Source organism: Gymnoscopelus braueri (assembly GCF_963280865.1).
Source record: "Gymnoscopelus braueri genome assembly, chromosome: 11".
In the NCBI taxonomy this organism is placed as follows: domain Eukaryota; kingdom Metazoa; phylum Chordata; class Actinopteri; order Myctophiformes; family Myctophidae; genus Gymnoscopelus; species Gymnoscopelus braueri.
Genome location: NC_137613.1, coordinates 18,961,317 through 18,979,414, shown reverse-complemented (window position 1 = coordinate 18,979,414; position 18,098 = coordinate 18,961,317). Strand labels below are relative to the sequence as shown.

At 40.7% G+C, this 18,098-nt stretch overlaps 2 protein-coding genes across 3 annotated transcripts in view; one reads left to right on the top strand and one right to left on the bottom strand.

The window, feature by feature from the left end:
• Positions 1-16,478, top strand: part of tmem65 (transmembrane protein 65) — a 36,044-nt gene extending 19,566 nt beyond the window's left edge. For both annotated transcript variants that reach the window (XM_080443406.1, XM_080443405.1), the window contains 5 exons: positions 3,206-3,273; positions 5,118-5,172; positions 11,850-11,892; positions 12,450-12,555; positions 12,688-16,478. In XM_080443406.1, coding sequence (XP_080299532.1) covers positions 3,206-3,273; positions 5,118-5,172; positions 11,850-11,892; positions 12,450-12,555; positions 12,688-12,804 — 389 coding nt within the window. In that variant the 3' untranslated portion in view covers positions 12,805-16,478. The remainder of the gene's footprint in view (positions 1-3,205; positions 3,274-5,117; positions 5,173-11,849; positions 11,893-12,449; positions 12,556-12,687) is intronic.
• carmil1 (capping protein regulator and myosin 1 linker 1) overlaps positions 1-18,098 on the bottom strand; it is a 361,807-nt gene that overhangs the window by 181,277 nt on the left and 162,432 nt on the right. The gene's annotated exons all lie outside the window — the stretch shown is intronic.

Sequence of the window (18,098 nt, the reverse complement as noted above, 5' to 3'; positions counted from 1 at the left end):
CCCAAAGGAGTGGGGACCATATTAATCAATTGATTATTTTTGCCACGCTTCAAAGTGTGAAACATTACAACATTGTGACTTGAAATGTAGTGTGTTGGATTACCTATCTGATTTGGGTTCCCAGTCTGGCCCTATATAAACATAATTGACACAAGGCATTAACGATCAGCATCCTTTATCATAGCCCTTTCCGCCATTGCACTTTGCCTTTTCATACTTGAAAGGTAGTGTCAGTGCCAAAGCAATGACATTGCTTTGGCACAACGCCAAAGCAATGTCATCACAAACATGTCAAGCACAAAGATTACTTGCATGCAGAGGGTGTTTCCTTACTCGGCCAATTTCAGTTTTCAGTTCAAGTTACAGGAATGAACAATCTAGTCATGGTGCACACTCACAGATGTAAATAGCATACATGTTTTGTTAATACTTTAACCAACACATGAATAATGGTGTATTTACTTCTCCTACATTTCTTCATTTGAATCTAGGGCTGCAAAAGCTTGTAGATCTGCTATTCTCAAAATGTTTGCATGACATTGTTGTGCGACAAAGTATAACATTTATTTAAATTAAGTTGATCAATTGAGTTAATTGATTAGTTGAATATTTGTGCTAATTGATTATTCAATTAATCAAAAAAGTAATCAATAGTATAATCGTTAGAATATATTCGATAGTTGCAAGTTGCAACCCTATTTACATAAAATTCTAAAAAAAACATTAATAACTTTATTCTCCCCTTGAGAAAATGTGTCCTCTGCATTTGACCCATCCTAAGGAGCAGTGAGCAGCCACAGTGTGGCACTCGGGGGGCCAAGCAACCCCAGATGTAATGTAATGCCAGTAGCTTGGTCAAGGCAAGGGCAATGGAATGGCACATGTCTTTTGGTATGGGAGGAAGGGAACCCACGCAAACATGGGGAGAACATTAAAACTTCACACAGAAGTTTTGAACCTCTGTAAACTGTAAGGCATCAGTGCTAACCACTGCACCACTGTGCTGCCCCAATTCATCCCTGGCAAAAATGTTATGTTCCTTAATCTCTCTGCACATGATATGAACAGCTGCTCCCTTTTAGTTTGACAAATTTAACAAAATAGCTCACTAATTTCTCGCCAGCTGCTTGTCCCAGAATTCATTCCGTTTGATTACCTGGAGGACAAGGTGAGGAGAAGCAGGCAATGGTCTGAATAGCTGGCCACAAAAACAATGCTTTAGCTCCATTTAAATTCCTCCCTAGAGAAATTAGACACAACGAAGGGGGGGGGGGGGAGAAATGCGACAAATGTTATTCACCAAATATAATATATCTGTAATCCGTGGTGTAGTGGTGTCTGGACAATTGGGTATATACTGTACTCTAATTCTGCAAAATAATTTCAAGGTGGCCCATGTATAAAGGAACAGTGCCCTGTGTAGAAAATAATCTGAAACAGCATTGGCACAATTTGGCAGGCTAACATAAAGTGATTGTGTACTAAAAATGTCAAATTATACATACAGTAGTGTACAGTACTATGAGCCAGTAGTGATTTGCAAAGTGACATGAACATCATTAATTTATTGCCAGTTTTTAACTGTGATGGGCGTCTGTGATTAGGCACACATTTCATGTGCTCTAATCTACAACAAAAATGTTAAAGCAATATCTTGAACATTCTCAGTGTTCAATATCATGGTGAGAAAACACAAAATTATTGAGTATAAATAAATATAAAACACCAAACAAAAGTTAAGCTCTTAAGCCAAGATCATGCTGTGGAGAGATGGGCTGAGGAAGTGTAATAGTTTGACTTTTGTCCGGAGCGCCTTATATTTGTCACTCTTAAACCGTTAGCACTCATGTTTTGCAAGCTACCACCCACAAACTATAACACTGTGACAGATATTTTCAAGTGCAAGATGAGTCGAGTGAGGAGAGCTTAGTTAAGCAGTGTGAGTGAGGCAGGCCTCCCCCATGTTGGCAAAGTGTGTGTGTGTGTGTGTGTGTGTGTGTGTGTGTGTGTGTGTGTGTGTGGGCCTGTGTGTTACTGTGGAGGAAGATAAATGCTGGTTGTTGTCTTGACTTTTAGGCAGAGACCATAACGGTTATAGGAGAGCGCGCGGCTGGTATAGATAGTGCGGCAAATGAGTATTGAAACAGTTCCCAATATTCAGAATCAATATTTATATCCCCCCAGGTGTTGAGAAGCAAGCTTATGATAAGTAAAAGACCTCAATTACGTATGACAAGTGTCATCATATCATATAACACACACTTTCTGTTGGTCTATTCACCAAATCCATTTAATTTTCTATAATGGCCTTCGTCCTTTGTCCCAAACTGTCTGTGTACACTGTACATTTCCTTCTACATGATTAGTCATGTTGGAATGTACAGTACATGCCTATAGGTGACGACTGTACATACAGGTTTTTGAAGAACGTAAACCTATTCAGTTGTTTTCACACAGACTGAATAACAGAACACGCTGCAGCTGTGTTTATCCTTCCTGTTTCAACAGCTCTCACTAATTCAAAATACCTGTGTGTGTGTGTGTGTGTGTGTGCGTGTGCGTGCATGCGTCGCGCACTAGTACTAATTTATCCATTTATCCATCTGTCTTTATCCAAAGACAGATGTTATCAAATGCAACTCAATATCATAAACAATACGAGTCACATACCTGACAGAATCGTGGGCTGATTTGTTTATTTTTGGAACACAGTTCTTATATGACTTGACCTAAGATTTCCCTGTGGGATTTTGAATCGAAAAAAGACTACTCTTATTAGGAGAAGACTGAGTTTGGGGTTCATCTAATCTTTCAGCCACACCAGCAGAATACCAACCAAGTTGAACCAACATTGGAGGTTTGCTTGCCAATCAAAAAATTCTGTGTTCAGAACAAAGTGAAATGGGACGTATTAATTCCAGAATCCTCCACCCACTGTTAGAGACACACACACACACACACACACACACACACACACACACACACACACACACACACACACACACACACACACACACACACACACACACACACACACACACACAGATAATGAAGGACTTGGCAGATCTTGACAAAGATCTGCTGCGCGGCTGAGACTGCATGTTGCACAGAACAGTAATTGCCATGTGATTTATGTATCTTGTACCAAGTTTCCATGATGATGGTTAATTCATTATTTACGTTTCTTTTTTCTCCCCCCCCCCAGTGCTGATCCACAATTGCCTCCCATTCATTGGATTTGGTTTCCTTGACAACGCCATCATGATAGCAGCAGTAAGTGGTAGGCCATTTTGGTTTGATCAGCGATATTCCTGGCTGCTGCTGTTTCATGTCTCCATACGGCAGCAGATGGTCTTAAACCACACACCGTCAGAAATTGATTGGCAGAGAGTTTGTTTGTTTTGGCTGCAACTTTGTCTCCTTTAGTTTGATCTAAGTTCTGGCAGTGCGAAAAAGTTCTGGCAGTGCCAAAAATGTCTGGCTGTGCAAAAAAAAATCTTATTTGGAATTGAGATGGAAAAAGCATACCTTTCTTCATTTTTTTGAAGTAAACTGAGCAAATTTAGATTCAGGTTTTTCTTTTACTTTCATATTTTGTTTAGGCGGTTTGTTTACTTTACTGTTATGGTCCCCCACTGCTGAATCACTGTAGAGGAAAGCCCATTAAAATTCCAGCTTGTTGTTGCCAGGGTCATTACAGCATCTCCTGGCATCTCCTCCTGCTGGTGTCAGCCACAAGGTTTCCAAAGATTAAGTGTCCTCATCAATATGACATCAAGGGCTGGACAAAGTACTCAACCCCAGTACTTGAGTCAAAGTATAGATACTCCTGGTCAAATAGTACTGGAGTACCTGCTTTTACACAACAACGTGTTGTGAACTTGCAGATCTGCTATTTTCATTACATTTGAAATAGGGGTTGGTTAGTTAATAATGTACTTTTTCCCTTCCTAGAAATGTAGTGGAGTCAAAAGTACAATAGTCACAAGGACAGTCTTTGAAAGTCTTTGTAATGGAGTGAAAGTGTCCAAAAATAGTATCCAAAAATACCTAAACTCAAGTAAAGTACAGATACTCAAAAAAATGTACTTTGTTACTGTCCACCACTTTATGACATCCTGTCTCGCTACACTGTTGAGAATAGAACTTATTAGCAGGGTGAGAAATTGCCACCAGCCAAATATAGTTGAATGTGAACTGTGGCTGGTAGGTTTTCTGCGAGACACTTTATCATATAACATACTAGGCTTGTTTCTATTAAAAATCCTATTTCAATAGTAAAATAGTACAAGTAGCTGTAGCTCTATCAGTCACTGTGGCCGTGGTTTTCTCCTCTGAGCATCCTGTTCGGATGATGAAACGGTGAATGCAGCAAGTGCATTTCAGGCTCCACCAGCCCATGTAGTGCTTTATTAACAAAGCGTTTCCTACTGTGTGACCCATTTCAGAGGAAATCAAGCTATAAAGTAGGGCTGCACAGTTACTACCCTGGATGAATAAAGGTTACATAAAAACTAATTGAAAATCATGATTTTGATGTATCACAGTTATGTAATCGTGAAGCTTTTGGTCAGCTGTTGCACCTTGCTCACCCTTACGCAAGGGTTATGCCAGAACATTGTACAACCTCATCTCCCCAGCCATCAGGCTCACAGAGTAACACAAAGTCACCATTACATAATGATTTGACCACACACATGGCACTGAAGAGCACAATAAGCAACAAATGCATTAAGACAATAATTATAACCCCTTTTATTTTACACCAAAAAGCGTTATTATCAATACTTGTGATTAGTACTGATTATGATGATATTAAGCCAAATTCTCAGCATTTGCATTTTAGCCATAAACATGCAGCCTTAATAGTCCTGTCTTATTTTGTGTCTGTTTTACATAATGTAAACTAGTACATTTATACCATGTAAATCTATTTATAGTTGCATAACATATTCACACATAGGCTCATTCATGTTGATAGAATTTGCAATGCATCCATGTAATTATGTCTGGTGTATTTTATATTGGTAGCTTAAAGGGTTCTTGTTCTTTATGTGATATCAGTTAGTTTGGTTCAATATACTAAATATACTCTTTAATTTCTACCTGTTTCCTAGGGAACCCAGATTGAGCTGTCGATAGGAGTCACTCTGGGAATCTCCACCATGGCTGGTAAGTTACAGAAATAGATGAGATGACAGATAAGTGTTATAATAGAAGATAAACAAATTTACAGACTTAACCACCATTTTATACTTTGTCGTATGATGGTGTTGTGTGAAAATAGCTAAAACAGGCGATTTAATCTATTTTCTTTGAGCTATTTCCAGAGGCATAGCCACTGTAGAGGCAGAACAGGCCTGCCCAACCAAAATCTTGCCTCCCCTAGAAAACCCAAATAACCCGAAAAGGCGTCATTGCGTGCTTAATGTCCTCAAAGTCACGCATCCAACAAGCTTTGAACTGAGCAGATTGGACCTTCTGTTCTGGAGATAATGGCCAAAACATTTTGAAACCGGCTACTTTCGTCGGTTTTTGATCGCTGATTTTCGATTACCGTTGTCAACCGTTTTTCTTTAATAATTTTGGTGGTAATCGAGGGGGGGGGCGGGTAGGTCGGTGCAAAAAAAAATCGCCTGTCCTAAATGTAATTCCTGGGGACGCCACTGGCTATCTCCTCTAAGAATCTGGCTCTGAAACCCGGACGCTGTACAGACGGCACATGAGCTCACCGGAGGCATTTCACATCGGCTCGTGCACGACGCTGGCACACAGGCAGCTCCGCTGGCATTGGACACGAGATCCACACGCTTGCACTCTACAACCAATTACAATCTGGCCACAGGCCGGCCGGACAAGCATCGGGGAGCTCCTGAAGCGCAACATGACGCCTTCAGACCTGGACAGGATGTTCTTCCTGCGTCTCATGTAGCTCTCACCTGGAGGAACACATATCCCCTGAGACCTGTAGAGAGGCACACGTAATGGCAATGCAACACACACCTGCCCCGCATGTGGGGATATCTTAAAATGAAATGGGCAGATTGCTATGAAACTTAATGCGCTCAACAAGGAATAAACCCTGACTGATTTTGGCAACTCCATGGCCTTTCCTGTAGCGCCACCCTTGGGCCACACAGTTATATCAAAAACTGATGGCCAGATTCTCCCGAATGCATTCATGCTCCCTGGAGAAAGAAGCATGGAATCTTGGGGCTGCTAGCGGGGCTTTTAGACTCTTGGTTTTGTTTCTTTACTGAGGCCATAGGAAAGCTGAGGGAATGAAAATAATAGAGGCATGGGAAAGAATGTCCTGCTAGTATTCCGTCATAGAGAAAAGAGTAGCGCCCACACATGACAAAATCCATACAGTGTGTGCACTTTCATTGGATGTTTCCATTCTCTGTGGGACTTTGTCACATTATCTAATGATCAAATAAAAAGATACTCAACATGCAGTATTCATTTATTATGAAAATATTAATAAGATTCAGCCCTGCCACAACAGAACTGCATTAAACATGATCTAGCGAAACAAATTGGCAATGGACTTCCTAGTTAACACAAAAGCAAACGGTTCCCTATTTTCATTAGCTGAAACATTCATCTGTCAGTGTGATTGAAGGCTTAAATTATGCAATACCCGTTGAGGGCATAAGGGGCTGGGTTTTACAGCCAGCTTTCAGTGTAACATATTCCCTAAGAGTCATTTTCGCTGTCTGTACTTCATTAGTCATTTGAATCCTGCCTTGGACTGAATCCACCAGACGACATGCTTAATTTTCAGGATAAATGAACTGGCATGAACCAGAATATTTTGGGGTTTTGAATAAGAGCAGAGCAAACCAAACTGGTTCTCTTTTTCTTTTCTTTTCTTTTCAATTGTCCCTTGAGCAACCATTTTTCTTCTGTCATTCTGTAGACAGTTGTTGATTGCAGCAATCACAACCTACCATCATCATCATCATCGTACCGGCTGCTTGGAGTGTGGATGCAAGCACCAAATGTGTAGTTTGAGTCTATGCTCAGTGGTCTGAGCCTCTGTCTCGCCGCATGGTTAGGTTTTATTCTGTTACCATGGATACAGGTTTTTTGGTTATATATTTTTTAGAAGATTGCGTAGAATGTCTAAGCACTGGGGCATAGGTTTATTTTAGAATATTGCGTAGAATGGCCGAGCACTGGGGCATAGGTTTATTTTAGAAGATTGCGTAGAATGGCTAAGCACTGGGGCATAGGCTATAATATAAACACATATCCCTACATTCAATCTCAGTGTAAATGTTGGTCCCCGTAGTGTGTTCTAGATCAGTGGTTCGTAATTGGTTTCAAAGCGAGACACAATTTAGTTACGTACGTACTTCAGTTGGCTGGCTGTATTCTCCCAGCCTTGGTATTTCAATGTACTTTTCAAGTTTTTAGTAAGACTGGGCAAAATGACTTCAAATCAATATCACGATTTTAAACTTTTGCCTTGATTACAATTAATGAACAATAAAAAAGCAGATCTAGTCGTGATGTGACATACTGTATGTGAGTTTGTAGATTGGCTATTTTTGTACGCCACCATTTTACAACATACAAGTATAAACAAGTATAATACAGGGTTATGTGGTGAATCAAACTAATCAATTTATACGATTGGGAAAATTATTGAATTGTTTCGTGTTGATTTGTTGATAAAAAAAAATATTTTCTTCAATTATTTAAAATAAAAGCCTGCTTCTCGATTATTCAATTAACCTACATGAGAAAGATTAAGTCTGTTATAGGTTCTAAATTCTAGGTTTCGATATATTTTCAGTTAATTGCACAGCCCTGCTGTCTTGGCACTGAAGCACTAACCTTTGCTAGTATGTGTGGGTGAAGTGAAGCTTTTTCAGACAGTTAACCTCAGCTAAATGTAAAAAAACAAAATCTAATATCCTTCAAGAGACATACAGAACCTCCTCATACTGAAACACAATCCTAATTCCCATTTCAGTCTTCTCTGCCGTGAAACGAAATGAAAACCATAACTTTATTACTGTGGCAGGCTTCTGCGCTTGAAAGTGTCAATAAGAAAGACAGCCACGAGTCAGAATCATTTTCCTCATCTAGTAAGAGAAAGAATGATAAGAATCTGCCTGGGTAATACATTACAACCACGCTCCACTGACTGTTGCATTCCTCTAGATGAGCTGAATGTGGGCTGAATGCCTAAAATATGAATGAGATAGTCATTATGAGTTTATCGTACATACTGTACCCGCTACACTGCACGGGCAAAGGGAGGCTGTGGTTTCTCCAACTAAAAAACTTGTGCAGCAGAACTCTGGTGAATGGCAATGATCATTCAAATCCTGCTCGGTAAATAAAAGACTAGTCATCTGTGACATGTGAAAAATGTGTCAAGTCTTCTGTGGGTGTCTTCATTGTCATGCAAATCTTTTCACACACACAAAAAGTGTTCCTCCGTAGGGAGAGAGAGCTGTACTGTATGAAGTGTCTCTCTGATGTGGCTGATGTGGAGCGAGGCAGCCATGTGATGTGATGGCTTGCTGTCTATCACTTGAAATATGGCACAATGCACAGGGATCAAGGCCACAGGCTCTGGGGCCCCGGTAACTCAACGCGTTTCATTCACCTTGTTCTCGCAGTCACGCCAGGCCCATGTTTCTTTTTTTTAGTTCTGAATACATGAAATTTACCTCTTATTCTGCAGGTGACGTTTCCAGTATTGATGCTATTCAGTTCATTCTTTTGCATAAAAGAACACAGTGTTAGGCCTAATATAAACTGGCTGGTTTGTGCTCAGATTTATTTAATTTTCAATGTTTAATTCACCGAGCTTTGACAGACAGACACACACACAGTTACAGTATTTACATTTTTAAATGTTGATTGTAACGGCTAATAATACAAATCGAAATGCATTTTAGTAAGTGAAGTATTGAGTGTTTACTCAGCGTCGGCACCGTAATGCTAGAGGGTGTTGATAAAGACTCATTGGTACTAGGGAGTCTTCCATGGCATGACTGAAAAGGGAAACATTGGGGATTGTGAGTTTTAGCTTTAGGTTGCCATGGGAATTTCTGACAGAGATGAGCTTTCATGTGTCTGTGATTTTGATGTCTCCCACTAAAGTACCTGGAGGGGATGAGCAGCAGCAGCAGCAGCACCTGTTTAGCATCCTCATGATTTTAATGAGCACCCTCGACTACTATTGCTTTATTTATTAAAAAGAAAAATATCAAAAAATATATACTGTGGATCTCGGGATCCTCATAGGAACAGTGTGGCTCTGACTTCATGTGGGTAGCCTGACGTCACAGGCTGGTCATTTTCTATGACATATCTGAGGTTTCAGACTGAAAGCCCCTTTGACTTCCTTTTATCAACTTACATTTTAATATTTCAAATAAATAATATAAAACGTGGGAAAGATTTGTTGAGGTACTTCTGTGACCTACTGGCAGCATGCTCAAGAGATGTATTGCAGTGATCGGTCCAGCGATTTACGAGATTAGATCCATAAACACAGGCAGACCCTCTACTAGACAGCTCACCCCCCACATAGACACGCCATAAAAAATCGCCCCAAGGAGAATGGGAAACGCATTACTTTTTCAATCTTTTTTTATGACGTGGCAGAGCTAATCGTGCAAACAGTCATATTTCTCATGCACACTGCCAGCAGGCCACAGAAGTAACCCCACTATTTGTTCCCACGTTTTATAGGTTTAGAAATATTTAACTTTCATTTGATGAAGGGACTAAGGTAGTCAATGGGGCTCTAGCCTCTCTGATTGGGCTGAAAGGGAACCTGAACGTCATAGTCAACTGATGTCATGCTGTAGATGACTGGTACAACGTGATCTGAGATCCACATTGGAGCCACGATCCCTTTTGGATCCTGAGTTCCACAGAATACTTTTTTTTGTAATTGATTGTATTTTTTACTTGGACAGTGTAGGACAAGTACAGGAAGCAACTAGACGCGTCGCAATTCAGGGCAATTGCAAAGTGTGGTTGCGCCGACGCCGGTCCCGGCCGCCGGGACTTGAGGAATACGCTTGGAGGAATACCGTCGGAGGCCGCGCGACGTGCCATTCGAATTTGGTGATGATTGGATCCTGCGTTCATGATACATTGCGTTTTGATTTTAAGAAATAGGCCCCTCCCACTAAATAAATAGGCCCCTCCCACAAATGTAGCAGGCCAATGACATCGTCCTGTAACTCCTGAGATCACCTGCTTTTCATTTTGAGAGGAGTGATCCCCCCAAAAATCATGTTTTTGCATCAAACGGTTACGTTTTGCGCAGTTGTGGCGCCCCCTATGGATCAAAGTGGAAATGCTTTTGGGGATTTGTTGAGCAAACCACCCTTGACATGTGATTCAAATTTGGGATTGACTGGACGTTTTGTTTGTGATTTGTGGCCTTTTTTGTAAAACGGGCCCCTCCCGCTAACTTTGGAAGCCATTTACGGACGAACGGTATGGACTATCAAAATTCTGTTTCACTCCAGATTATCGCATGGGTCCAGAGATAATGTGTACCGATTTGTGTGAAATTTGGAGAAAATATGTGGGAGGAGGAGCTAAAAGTGTGTTTTGAAGAAAATTCAAAATGGCAGAAAATCTATCCTGACGCAAATGGGCGTGGCCTATATGGGGAGTTGCGTCATGACCCAAGGAATCTAGGGGAAAAGATTTTTATTCTAGGACCTACGGTTCAAAAGTTATAGGCCAAAAACGTAAAGTGGGCAGTTATAGCGCCACCATGAGGCCGAATGGTGTGATTATTTATTTAAATAATTTCGGACTAAATTATAAACCTCCCCTCCAAATCTGGTAACTCTAGCTCTTACGGTTTCTGAGAAAAAAATACTTGAATTTTAGTTTTTTCACTTTTCCATTAAAGTGGATGGGGAAATTTAATGCACTAATAAATCAATATCAATAAAACTATGCAACCAATCTCTTAGCAAAATACAAGCACACGATTCCCGGTGAGGCCGGTCATTTTGACATATGGCACTAAATTGGGAAAAATAAACTGTGGGAGGAGATGCGAATAGAAAAATTGTTTATCTAGAGAGAATAAAGTTTCTGTAAAACAATAGTCTGGTTGCCCATTCGGGCAACCACACTAATTAAGGCTCTTTTGGAATGCCATCCCATGCTAGCCTCGGTATGTATTGTGTGGTACCAGCCGCAAGTGTCCAACTACTACACCATTCACAGGCTCAAACTTTCTTTGTGTCTGTGACATCTGAGGAGAAGTGAATTGAGTGTACTGTATGTCCAAATACAAAGCCCAAAGCCCAAATTGTTCTAAATGACTGCTGAGTTTTGGATGGAATATAAAGGCTTCAGGCTGACAATAGTCCTACTTTAGTGGAAATAAATCCAGTTTCACAAGTTGCTCTTTGATCATAATAACAATGTGTTGGAAAAAGTTGTACTCTCTCTCCTCTTGTGTCCTTCTCTCTCACAGACTCATTTCCATGTAACGTTTTCAATCCTTTCATCATTTCTCCCTCTCTCCCTCCCCCTTAAATCCACACCCCCTCCTCTAGGGAAAACTTGCAAACATAGCCCATCTACAAGAAAACAACACCTTGCGGGGCAATGCGCTATGAGCTTGTAGATAGGCTATTTTTGTTATTTTTGGAAATCAACTTTGGTGCCAATACTGAAATAAATCAATTTATAATTAATTCAATCAATACATTTGATAAACTCTTGCACCCCTACCCTCCACCTATTGTATCTCTCGTACTCTCACCAATCCTTACCTCTGCCCTCCTTTTGCCATCTCTCTCGCTCGCCATCACTCACTCTCTGTTTCTCTACCCTTACAGCTGCGGCTCTAGGGAACCTGGTTTCAGATTTGGCAGGCCTTGGGTAAGCATCAGATTAAAATCATTTGAATATTATTTCTCATGCTTTTAAAGAGACAAAGGAATGCAAAGGGTGAACTCTGTCACTGCACTTTCCGAATACTACATGTTGGTCGGGGTGTCTGTTCAGCTGGGGGTAAGGGTAGCGTGTTCCTCCACAAGCATTAGAGGAGGAAACACATTGTTGTCTTCACCAAACAGTGTGGATTAGCAGTGACAGGACCTGTACGCAAGGAGGGGAATTGGCTCTTTTGTTTTAATTGGCGCAATCAATGCAACACAGTCCCCAACCCAGAGTTGAACCTAGGACAGAGCGATTATGTATATGCTTTATGGTCAACCCATTTTTGAGTGAAAAGATGAAACTTGTCGGTTGAATCTTCAAAATGTTTATCCACTTTTATACCGGATTGAAGTAGTTTTCGTTGTTGGCACTAGCAGGTGGATCATACAGTATCTGCCATCTCTAAACTGTCTGTATATGTATGTCTGTCTGTCTGTCTGTCTGTCTTCTATCGTGTGTGTGTGTGTGTGTGTGTGTGTGTGTGTGTGTGAGAATAGTCTTGCAGGTTACGTGGAAGCTCTGGTATCCAGACTAGGGATGCAGGGTGAGGAATTATCCCCCAAACAGGCTGACATGTGGCAAACCAGGCTGAGCTCCCACATGGTGAGAGCATTCAACAGAGATTTGGTGTAGAGGGGACCTAGTATAGACCCCTGGGGGACTCCGCTCTACAAAGTACAAAGGGTTTAAGTGGTTAATATGACCTAATAAAGTGTTGTGTTTGTTCCCTTGCAGGGTAAAGCAATAGGAGTGACTATTGGCTGTATTCTGGGGATGTTCCCTTTGCTGTTGATGAGCGACGACAAAGACGACAAGCGAACGGAGCCCACTGCTGCTACGTCAAACTCCTAACAAGCTATCATACTCAAAACCCCTCTAACCCTTAAACAGTCTGACACAACTCTACACTCCTTACCCGCCACTACCATTACAACTTAAAGTCATACTGTGTAACATTCATTTCAGCAGTCTTCTTTTTTTGGCGACACCTACCGGCCACCGGTAGCTCTGTGGCATTACAGCGTTTGTCTATACTGAAGGAAGTATAGAGGAATTTATGCTGAAGGGTCCTAGCCCTTGACGATATTTTGGAATGCAATAACACATCGTCAGAAACAGTATTTGTTAATGTTGAATTACGTAAATAAGTACATTTACGGTATATTTACGGTTAACCCAGACACTCTCAATTTAAAAAAAAAATGTATCGTCTTTTAGAGAAGTTGTCAAACACATTTATGTCGAATGTGGTTATTGTGGAAAATATACAAGTCAAAGATTATATCAAAAAAAAAGTTGTTTAATTGAAAAAGTTACACATTATGACTTTAAAGCTTAAAAAAAGCTTTAAAGCTTAAAAAAACAATTACCAAACACTCCCAAAACAACCGACGGTGTGAGGAAGATCCTGCAGGTAAAAGACAGAATCAAGTTTTGACTGTATGCATGCTATCGGCTGCTCTGGCGGGTAACATCTATCATTTGAAGGTCAGAATATTCTATTCTATTATAAAAAAACACGTTCAGCTGGTAGGACAGTGGGGTGCCAGACTAATTTCCTGCTGAATTTGTCTGACTTGTCACGGCAGCTGCAAGCACTATTTTCTCATGTAAACTCAGTTAAGCATGCATTTTATTTTATATTTTTATTTTAAATGCTGGTTTATTCTGGAATGACAAGCCTCTGAAAATGTCAGGACACCCTGCAATCTAAAGCAGTACCTTATGTTGAATGTCAGTAAGGTTCCCTTTTTACATGGCTGCCCTACAAATGCAGAGAGTATGAACTTTTTTTGTTTTTTTTGTCTCACAGCAAACTACAGAGAGATCAAAAGCCTAGTTATGGCCTGTTACCTTTTTTAAGCACATGAAAGCAGTTTCTGCTGTTTGCCTCATTAGCCCAGAATTTGTCCTTCCGGAAAATGGAGCAGTTGAATACTAATGGCTAATTTATGCATCGTCGCATGACGGTGTCGCGTCGGAAATTGCCGATCTACAAGCTCAAAACATGTCGCATTGTGAGCTTGTAGGTCTGCTATGTTTGGCGCACTACACCGTTGTGCGACGGCGCATAAATTAGACTTAATTCCGAATCTTACTTGCACAGAAGTGTATAAAAGCTAAACTAATTTGTTTTTGTAGGTAATTAAAAACCATGGGGAGGCCAAATTACTCAAAGATTTTACATATTCCTTTAATTTCCTTTTTCTCGTATTTGCGCTTTACAGGCCAATCAAGTTCATCCAGAAAGCGCAGATTTTACTGCTAAACCTGCGTTGTGTTTCCATCTGAACTGAGGCTCTTATCTCATGTGAATTAGCAGTTAAACTTGATTCATACTTAGTTGCATGCAGGTGTCGCACACTAAAGATGACCGATCTACAAGCTCAAAAGAGTTGTGAGCTGAGATCGGGTGTTTTTGGTACGTGACGACACCAACACGCAACTTAGTATAAATCAGGCATTAGGGTGTCGTTGGCTGTCATCTTTACTCAATAACACTTTTGACAGCCCACCAGTACACACATGGCTGCTGTTTGATCCGTTGTGGAGATCAAACCGCGGCCCCTTTGGTTACAGTACGGCCTCTCGAACCACTGGTCGAACCCGCCGGCATCATGTAACGTCTTAAGCAACAAGAAAAGGAACAAAGTGTCAGGCTGCTACCTCGATAGCAATATTTATATCGTTTTGTGTGCATGAAGAGTTGTGGTAGCTATCAGTAGGACTTTCAAATGTATACCTCTAAAGCTGTTTATATGTTAACAAGTCTTGCTAAGTTTTCTATGTGTTGAGTTGAATAAAGAAGGATGCATTTTGGCCTCACTACCCAAGAATGGAATATATTTTTGCACACCTGAATCATCTTAACAGGTTAAACAGGTTAGGGCAAAAAAGAACGGTCCCACCGTGCACTGTCTGCACTTGTACTAGAGGCAGCATTAATAGGAGGAACATTTGAGTCGCAAGACATCATTAGGTAAGAATTCTTGCAAAAAATACCTACGAAATGTGGTGAGTGTTTGGCTCTACAGTATATGCTTGCTTCTCTCTCTCACTGACTGACTCTTATCTGAATTCGGCTGAAGCAGCGATGCCGATCTTCAAGCGCACAATGTTGTGAGCTTGGAGACCGGGCATCTTCTCTCCACGACACACAACGTCATAACATGAAGTATAAGTAAGGGCTCAAGTGATAAAATAAATACAGTTTGACCGGCACACGTTAGAAGCTGGTTAACAGACCTTAAAATACAAGCAATATAGTGTCTTGAAGTATAGTACAGGCATTTAGCTGATGCTCTCATCCAAAGTTGGTCACAGTGAGCAAGCACAGTGTCATTTGTATGCTGGGCACTTTGACAGAACGAACACATTGGCTTTTGGTGGAGGACGGTATCGAACCAGTGACCTTTCAGTGACGGGGAAAGTCACTAAAAGGTCCACAAGCTACGTCTATTCCACCTTGCTTTTGTCTGTTCTCATTTGTTACATCATTTGCAAATTATGTTTAATGATTATCTCACCCCAGAAGTTTAGGGCTAAGCCAAGGAGTTGATTAAACCGTCTGATTAAACCGCCCAAGCGGGAAATTGCTGATTACATTTCCAAGTAAATGATTCAATCAGGGGAAAGGTGCTTTAAAACATTCTGATGTCCTTTTGGAGGCAAATCTGCGAAGTACAACAGATATTTGCACCTACTTTTGCTGCATTTCGGTCTCCCTCGACTTCAGATCTGTCTTGAGCATTTCAAATGATTCTTAACCATATTAAGATCAGCTATTTTCAGTACAGATTTTGTGTAGAAGGGGGGAGAAGCGGACCAAGTATTGGAGCCCTGGGGGAACCCTGGTCGACTAAGTATAGGGTTTTAAGTGATTAAACCAAGTCATACAAGAACTTCATTATGTGTGTACATTTGTTAGAATATTATCAGAGGTAATATAATGGGTCTGTGTCTGTCTGGGGCTAATCTCACCAACCACTGGACACCAAATTTCTTGTGCACTCACCCTGCCAGTAGGCCAATGAAATAGCTCTGTTCCTTTTTTTTCCCCCCACACGTTTTATATTTTCAGAAATATCTTATTTTAATTATAATGAAAGTCACTTGGGGGTTGGGTGGGCCTGCCACCTTGCCCAAATTTAGAGTAGGCCTATGTCATACATCATAGACACCTGACATCACAGAACTGGCCACATGAAGTCCGAGATCTACAAACAAGGGAGTCACGCCATTAATAGACCCTATCTTTGTGTGTTTTATTTAGAAGTTTTTGCTGCTGATATTTTGATTATTTTTCGGTGCTGTCAAAATGTTGATGTATGAATGAAGTAATATAATTCTACAAGTTTAACCCCACATAATATATTTTTTTGGTGCGATCTTTGGTGCCATCTGGTGGACTGTACAGAACAAGCTACAAAGTCATCAATGTCTGCAAACTATTTGTCAAATTGATTCATAATCATTGTACATTGTATTTCATAATGCTCTATATTAAAGAGTTTGTTTGAAAAGTGTCTTGTGTTACAGACTTCATTATAAAGCTATATATATATGTGTGTATATATGTATATGTGTGTGTGTGTGTGTGTGTGTGTGTGTGTGTATATATATATGTGTGTGTGTATATATATATATATGTGTGTGTATGCGCATGCATGCATACTAATCTCATAGTGTGGCACAAATGTGCCCATAATATGTTTTTGATTGAGAAGTCCAAAGTTGACACACTAGGCTTTAAGAGCAGGTGGTGGCTTAGAAGATTAATTTATATTAATAATAAATATCCTCTCCAAGGATGTGAATTGTGAGTTCAAACCCCACTCTCACCTGTCTTATCTTCTGAATAAAAGGTTTGGAACTCAGAAATAACACATTTCTACAAGGTTAAGTATTTCCTTCTCACTTGCACACTTGCACCTTCCATGTTTCTGTGGCATGAGAACTGTGTCTGGTTTGTAAGCATAAGGCTTGGGGTTCGAGACCTCCATTTGACGCTTCCATGTGCTCCATACTAAACCTAAATTGTTTCCTATAAAGGTCTTTTTGTTGAGTTGTATTCATATGGGCCCTCATTTATCAAACTTACTCAGACTGAAAAACGGGCGTACGTCGAGATCACGTAACTTTCGTGATTTATCATTCTATCGCCACTTTGACTTGAGCGTACGGCAAGCTCAAATCTCACGTCTGGTCTCCAGGTCATGGGGAGCTAGAGCAATTCTGGCTTGGTTGCTCAAAGTTGCCATTTGGGAAATCCAAGATGGTCTGCTTGTCCTAGAATGATGTGTAATACTTTTTTGGGGGGTTTTCATGTGTGCAGAATCCATTGCTGATGTTATTTTTTTAATTGCAGGTCAATCTCATCTCAATCTCACCTGGCAAGCAGGTTAATTCATCCTTTGGCATTTCATGAACCAAGAAATGTTCTTTTACTTCTTTACTATGAAGTTTTTCGTTGTTGATTTGTATTCATATGGGGACCTGGAACAATTTTAGTTTGGTTGACCTTAATGGCAACTTTGGGCACCTCTGGTCATTTGCATAATCCAAAAATGGCCACCAAACACCATCTCGAAAATGTTACTTTTGACCCGCTTGTCCTACAATGATGTGTAATACCTCTTTTTGGGGGGCTTTCCATTTTCAATTGCCAGTCAATCTCACGTGTTAAAGGTCAGGTCAAGGTCTATCTCGCACCTTCTCATCCAAGCACACATGTAACCAGCGGTTACATGTCGGTGCAGCTCTATAATGTGATTGGGCATCCCGGTGGGATGCATATTATACAGTCATGCAATGCAAAACCGATGCATGGATCAGCATTGGAAATGCATGTGGACACTGACAGGCCCCCATATTCAATGGGATCCTGAGTGAAAGTTATGTGGGCCTTTCAGGCTGTAACAGCTCTTCTGCAGCACTCTTGGAAGTGGTTTCTGCCAACTGGGCCGAAGACAATTGAACAGATGGCATTTGGTAGACGTCATTCTTCCTACACTTCTCTTACACCTTTTTTGAAGGAAGGTGACATTAACTTGTCAACTTCTCTCTCATGGAGCACATGATGAAGTATGTCTTCCTTGCTGGCCATGTGCAGTATACGCTCGATATCTAGCCAAGTACCTGCTGAC